Source organism: Monodelphis domestica, chromosome 1 (genome assembly GCF_027887165.1).
Source record: "Monodelphis domestica isolate mMonDom1 chromosome 1, mMonDom1.pri, whole genome shotgun sequence".
Taxonomy (NCBI): Eukaryota; Metazoa; Chordata; class Mammalia; order Didelphimorphia; family Didelphidae; genus Monodelphis; species Monodelphis domestica.
In genome coordinates, this window is record NC_077227.1 from 355,373,836 (window position 1) to 355,381,091 (window position 7,256).

Below are 7,256 nucleotides of genomic sequence, written 5' to 3' on the forward strand. Positions count from 1 at the left end.
GCTAGTTAATTCATCTTTTAAAAATGAGTATATTCATATTTGCTGCCTCAATAAGTTATTGTGAAGAAAGTACTTTGTAATCCATAAAATGTCACCTCCCTGTGTTATTTGGGGGCTTTGCTTTTTAAACCTGGACTTCATTTATCGTTTCTTTTCTTAAGGATCATCTTTAGAACTGCAACCTGGAAGCAGCCAGCAACCACATGGAAGGGGAGAATAAAGACTCAGAGGAGCTGAGTGAAAAATTGGGCTCTTTCAACTCAGTGCCAAAGACTTTATCTGTCTCCTCCCTCTTGGGGCCCAGGTAGTGGAAGGCAGGGGTTGGAAGGGAATCGGGGAAAGGAGAGAAGGGCAGGGATTAACACTTTAAGCAAGACAACCTTTGCTCCCTCTGGAAGCAACCTTTAATTTAAGGAGAAGTTCTAACTTCAGTGGAGGGCAGGCCCTGTGACATTGGGAAGAGGTGGTTCCCCTGAGAGAATTTTGGGATTTTAGCTCTGGAAGGGACCTTCAGCTAGTCCAATTCCTTTCTTCTCTGACAAAATGGCCCTGGGATTTCGTGTAGGGAATTTTCTTTATCAAGGAAGATGCAGACCCTTAGAGTTGCCTAAGGTGACTTGTTCAAACTCACAGTTAGAAGCAGGCCTTGAACCCTGATTTTTCTTATTCCGAGGTCCACTCTATCCCAAACTCCGGCGCTGCCTCTTCCAAATCCACTCATCTTCCAGGGGAGAAAATGGGACAAGAACTGTGAAGTGACTTGCCCCTGGTCACACAAATAATAATAGCCAACAAATATTTGCATTGAGCTTATAGGTCTGTTAAGCGCTTTACATACCTTATCTTATTTGATTCTCACCACAAATCTATTTAAAAGTGGCAGAGCCGGGATTAGGAACCCAGGTCTTCTAATTCCTGGGCAGGGACTGTTTTGCTCCCCAGCGCTTAGTACAGTGGCAGAAACATGGAAAGCACTTCACGAATTCAGATTGCCTAACAGTTCTGTTACACCACTAATATAAGGGACTATATTCTCTCGTCACTTCTCTCCTTCAGTCCGTTTCCGGTCTGCAAAATGGGTATGATACTGGTGCCGCCCACCTCCCTGGGGTTTCTTCCGAGAAAGCATCGCCTCAAGGAACTGTGATTTAACATATATTTAAGAACCTAGCATAAGTAAGGCTCGTACTAGGCTTGGCGCAGGAGCCCCGGGCGAGATTTGGGGCGGGGTAACTGGCCTAGGGACAAGGTGTTCTCGAATTTAGGGGCCTAGTATCTCGAGGTCTCTAAGCTGAGGTTTGGGATAGCTTTAGGCTACTTTGGTGCCCACCCCTCCCTCATCTGGTCAATTCCGGAGCTGCGGATTCCGAAGAAGCCCGATTTTTAGGTATCCCGCTCCCATCTTCCTCACCCCACCCCCGCCCCAACTACCCCATCCCCGTGAATCAGCTCCCGCGGGGTGCATTCTTCCCGTGCCATGGATATTTTCGGGGCTCTAAAAATAGCGGGTCGCCAGTCCTGCGGGATCTGTGGCTGCCGCGGGACCAGGCCCGAACCGAGGTGCGGGAAGTCCTTCGAATGGAGGCGGGTCGAAGCAGGAGGTGGGGTGGAGAGGGGAAAGGAGAAGAGGAGAGGGGGGCCAGGGCCGCACCCGCCTCATTATAGCAACCAAGGTGTTGCCCTCGTTAAACTGCCTTCTAATGCCTAGCTGTTTGATGTTTGAAGCTGGTGGGGGGGAAGAAGGGGGATTGAGGGAAAGACTAGGGGCGCGGGGGCGGACCCGCACCTCTGCATCTCCATAAAACACCTTTTATTAACTCTTTAGGGCCCGGAAAGGCTCCTATAGCTTCGTCGCCGCTCTTTGCCTTCCCGATCCTCCCCGCCTCGGTGTTTACAGCCCCGAATAATGGAAGCCCATATACACCCGCAGTGTCCGTGCACCCTGGGCACAGTCTCTCCATATGCAATTCTCTGCCCTTTCCCTTCCTATCTCTATGACCACAGGGCAAGCCACTCCATCTCCGGAAACCTGCTTCCTATTCTGCACCACCAAAACCAATAATACAGGCACTTTCCAATGGCAAGAGTGCCAGAGAAGAGCCAACAGTTGGCAAGCAAGTGTTAGGGTGTACGCACACCAACTTGTCCTGGGTCCGGGGCCCTTCTTTCGAGTCTTCATTTAGTCACATACTCTCTAAGCAAGACATGGATTCTCATCTTCATCACATTTTCTTCCTCTGAAAACTGGGGGTGATGTTGCTGCTCCCTGATTGGGTTATTGGAAAGAGGGTCAATAGAGAGCTATATTGCTGCTTGTCTTCATGCATTCATTCCCTCTCTAGCTGCCTTAGACAATTAAATCTCAACCTCGTCTTAGTTCCACAAAGTACCCTGGGCTCCTTTCTCCCAGTCCCTGGCAGGGGAGTAGACACAAATCAGACTTCTGGAACCAACTTTGATGCTGGTAGACAGACCCAGGCTGGTCTCTGCTTCATTAAATGAGTACCCCCTCCCATCCCTCCGGGTCACAAACGCACATTTCTTCTGCATCATCACCCCAATAGTTTCTTCAGGCATTTCCACCCAATCTGCATAAGTGCATTATCCTCCAGGTCAGGGACACATTCACAAGCAAACAGGACCAAAACATTTACCCACAGGTGTGTATATACATTTACATGTATACAGAACAAAATAATATACATCTATTCGATTTCCCATTCCCCCACCAATTAGAGATTGTTTTATTATGTGCTTGTTCCTCCCATCAAGTTGATCAGTATTGTAAAACCATATATATGCTAGCATACATACATTAGCCATATACACATGTACATATATTATAGTGCTGGTATGCTGCAGAAATTCCCAGGACCCAATGGTGCCTAGTTTTTCTTCTTAGTGGTCTTGAGGGCCATTTTGATCAAAGCTTTACTTTCCAAACCTTCAATAGCAGGGTGTCCTAGAGAGCCCCTCTCTTTCCCCCAAACTGTCTAACTGGACTGATTTTATTTCAAAGAATTGATCTTCATCAATTCAACTCAAAAAGTTTTTTAGGGAATTTTTCTTGGTGGTTCTAAACATATTTTTCATTTTTTTTCCTTTCCTTGAATAAGGAAGGGAAAGAGAGATTCAGATTGCCCTCTAAATGGAAAAGTAAGAAAGCTGGCCTCCCCGACCTTATGCATAAATGCCTTCCATGGAAATGTTTTGAGGTCAAGAGAATAAAAGGGCAGCTTTGGTGAACCTTCTCCCAAGCGAATGGTCACACAGCTTTGAGGTAGCAAAAACAAAAACAAAACACAACCAGTAAAGGATGAGCAAGATTTACCAAAAACCAAAAAACAACAACAAAAAAAAAAAACCTGAGCCTGGGCAGGCAGAATTAGGTAGTTTAAATATATAAAAACTTCAGTGCCGGGAACAACATTTTTATTTACAAAGAATAAGAGGTTATCCCTAGGAACTAGGAATTATTAGGCATTAGGCAGGAAGTGTGGGTGCCAAACCAACACTTGTTTAAAAGAATAATTCCCAGACCAACTAGGCTCTCCTTTCCCGTGGAAATGCATGGTCACCGGAGTCCCGGGCAAGGAGGAAGCTGTGCAGAGAATGACTTCGAGATATTGCAAAATAATGGGTAAAAGGAGGCAGAGGAGAGCAAAATCAGATTTCCAATCTAGGACGGAAAAGGTAAGTTGAAGGTTGGAAATGAGGGCCAGCAAGGTTGGTCCGATTTGCCTCTCGTGTGCCTGTCAATACCGGCTCCCCATTCCGTTTGCTTGGATACATTTTTATATAATATATATAATATATTTTTCTTTCTTTCTCTTAACGAATTAAAAAACAATTTCAAAGGGCATTGCACTTGACCAGTTTTGCTGCTGACAACTCTCAGGAGTACTTAAGATATCCATAATAGAATGAGAAAATAATGGACAGCCAGAAATAGTAGTCTTGCCTCGAACTCCGATGGCGCCCGGCGGATTTTCTGAGTGCTCGGTTCCCTTTCCGAGGCTGCTTCTCACTGGTTGAGCTCCAAAGCCCAGACTTGCTGTGGCCAGCCTGTCCGCCCTTTAATCTTTTTCTCTCCGGGTCCAAGAGGATGAGGATATCCTTCGTTGGGCTGTGCACCGATCAGGACGGCAACCACCGGAAAAGAGGGGAGGAGAGGGCGAAAAATATTCAATTTTAGACTTTTCTTCCCGCCTATACAGTCCCTCTTCGGGGAGCTGGGGCAAGATTTCCAAATAAAGGAACCAGCTTTGTATTTGGCAAACAGGGTCCTAACTTTGCCTATTTACACCAAAACGGGACTAGGAAATAAGGCTCTCAAGAGGTTTGGAAGTTGAAAATAGTGCTCAACTAAGGCTGTTGAACTTTGCCGACCTGCGGGGATAGGAAAACACTCTAATTCTTAGCTTTCCTTCTAGCCTCCTAATTCATCCTCACCCCGGCTCCTTCTCCTACTCCAAGACAAAATCGGGACACTTTTAGTAGGTGACAGAAGAAAACACTGGGCCTGGGGGATTGATAGAAAGAGCAAACCCGGAGCGGAGCAGCCCCTCCATCAGCTTTCCGGATTCAGTGGGAAAAACTAGCCTAGATGCTGTTTAAGGTTCCTTGCAAGCTCTAAATCCTAAAATCCTGAAAGCCTTTCCAGTACCCCCCGCAGGGCACTGGACTGGACGGAGCCTTGGGCCACCAGAGGCCCGATTCCTATCTCACCCTGTCTCCTCGTCTCTCTGTCTGGATTTCAGGGCCTCAGCCTCCCGGCCTGGCCCCACCCCCTCCTAGCTGGTTTAAAAAACCCAACATGGATCTTTTGATTAAACCCAGAAAGCCCCCAGGGAACATGAGGCCGGTCTGGGCACCTAGAGGAGGGCGAAGTCCCAAACAAGGCCAACACCAACGAAGTACTGACAGCCGGGACGGAAGGCCAGGGCAAAATAGTTGAGAATGCCCAAAATGGTGCACCTTAAAGAAATCCATGTTGGTGCCTTTGAGATCTGTCTTACTACTCGGGGATCTCGACCACTAGGTCCACTCCGACTACTGGCTCTTTTCAGAAAATCCAGCCTCGAAGCTCCCCACTCCCGACCCCCGCAAGAGCAAAAAGATCTCTCTCCATTGGGGGCCTGCAGCCGAGAAAAGAGAAGTGTATAAGAAACCCGGGTGGCAAGTTACCGTTACCCTTTTTGTTAGGGTTTTAAAAAGAAAGGCTTGGGCTGAGCTTTAAAAAGTGCAATTGTTACAAAACCCTGCCATTCTGGCACGGAGACGTCGACCCAGGACGTTAGGAAATAAAATGTTGGAATTGGAAGGGCTCTGGGAGCACAGAATATAATATGTTGGAATTGCAAGGGACCTTCTAACATGGACCATAGAATGTCAGGAGTGAAAGGGAATTTACTGAATAGACATAAAATGTTAGCTCTAGATGGGGGGGGAGGGGGGTCCTTGGAACATAAAATGTCTGTCACTGTTGGAAGTAATACGCACAGCTAAAACTGGAAGGACCCATGGGCTTTTCAACCCAAAAGTCTTTGTAGTAATTTTGCAGAGGAAGAAACTGAGGCCCAAGGGGTGATAAGACTGGCTCAAGGTCACACAGTGAGTTCCCTATCGAATCTTGCGAAGAATTCAATTTGCTTTTTTCACACACACTCAATAGAAAACCCGCCACAAACATCCGTGTTCACGCAGCTACAAGGACACACAAACGCCACCTCCCTAACCCAGGGTCTTAGACTTTTGAGTACGTTACCTCCCCTGGCCTGATTTTTACATCCAGCCCCTGGCGGGGTGGTATCTCTATGCCCAGCTGACCAAAGGGGAAGGGAGGCCCCAAAGGCAAGAAGACTCACCGTCTCCCTCTTACGCTTGCTTTCGCGGCCGCTGTCCACCTTCTTGAGCTCCGCCTTGAAACCTTCGGGATCCCCGGCCTGTGCGTCCTTGGCCAGCACGTCCATGAGGTAGGCGATGTAGCTAGTGGCCAGGCGGAGGGTCTTGATCTTGGAGAGCTTGGTGTCGGCCGGCACATTGGGGATGCACTCGCGCAGTTCCGCGAAGGCGCTGTTAATGCTCTCCGTGCGCCGCCGTTCCTTCTTGGGGCCCGCGCCTTTCCTCCTGCCCAAGCGGCCACCCAGCGCCTCCAGTCTGCCAGGGCTCTGCGCTGGCCCCGCGGTTCCGGCAGCATCCGGACTGTAGGCAGCGGGCGGCGGTCGCCTCCCAGGAAAATCTGGGGCTACGTCTCCGGGGCTCAGCACCCAGCTCTGGAAATAAGGCCGTTCTTGATGGCACCGAGAGGCAGGAGCGAAAAGGAAGGGTTCGTGCAGCATGGGATGGGGGTGAGGGGGGTGATGGTGGGGGTGTGGATGGGGGTAGCTGCCCACTAGGTTCATGGTGAAGCGGGCGCGGCTCCCTGGCCCCCCAGCGGCCCTGCGTTGAGCCTAGCCTCCCCAGTGGAATCTAACGCCGCGCCATCCGCTACAGCCCCGTCCCGTCGGGGTGGGTACCGGTGGCTGCGATAAAGCAGGAGAGGCTGGGAGAGGCTGTGCGGCTGGCTACTGCCTCTGCTTTCGCCCCTTAGCTGCAGAGCTGATTATGGCGCTGGCGCTCTAGGGGACTATTTTAACCCTTCTCGGGCCTCTTTTCCTGGCCACAGTTTATATAGGGCCGGAGCTTTGATGTCAACCCTTCCCCTGAGCCAATAGCAGGGGGGCGGATCCAGCAGTGTAGGGGAGAAGGCAGAGCAACTGCCCCTCCCCCAGAGAAAAGAGGGAGATCTGGGCAGTCAACGCCCACCGGACAACTGTCCGCCCTCCGGGACGACTGACCCCACCCAGTTCCCGTGGACCCCCAACGACTTTACGTGCGCCTGGGCTCAAGCGGAGAAGGTGAGGTTGGAGTAGAGTGAGTGATCGATGTGAAGGCTGCACCCTTGGTCATTCTCCATTACCCCCTCCCCCGTCCCCATTTTACTTCGTGCCAACAACTTCCAGGCCTTCCTTCTTCTGGACATCGTCGTTGGTGTTACGGCTAAGGCTTTTATCAAGCCATCTATCTGCGCTCTAGGATGCAACATGGTCAGATTCCCCCAGTCCTCTTTGGAGATGGAAGGAAGGAATCAGCCCCTCGAGAAAAGGAAAGGAAGAGGCCTGCAGAGAAAATCTTTGAATACCCTTTCCCCTGAGGTCTCAGCCCACTTGCACTAGATCCGAGTTTCTAGAACAGTGAGCCGGGTACCCGCCCGA

At 49.8% G+C, this 7,256-nt stretch overlaps 1 protein-coding gene across 1 annotated transcript; it reads right to left on the reverse strand.

The window, feature by feature from the left end:
- Nucleotides 1-2,649: 2,649 nt before the first annotated feature.
- On the reverse strand, nucleotides 2,650-6,681 carry HAND1 (heart and neural crest derivatives expressed 1). The gene is made up of 2 exons (XM_001369583.4): nucleotides 5,868-6,681; nucleotides 2,650-4,126 (listed from the first exon to the last, which is right to left on the reverse strand). Exons 1-2 carry the CDS (start codon nucleotides 6,402-6,404, stop codon nucleotides 4,025-4,027), a joined length of 639 nt encoding a protein of 212 aa, XP_001369620.1. The 5' UTR covers nucleotides 6,405-6,681; the 3' UTR covers nucleotides 2,650-4,024.
- Nucleotides 6,682-7,256: the final 575 nt, after the last annotated feature.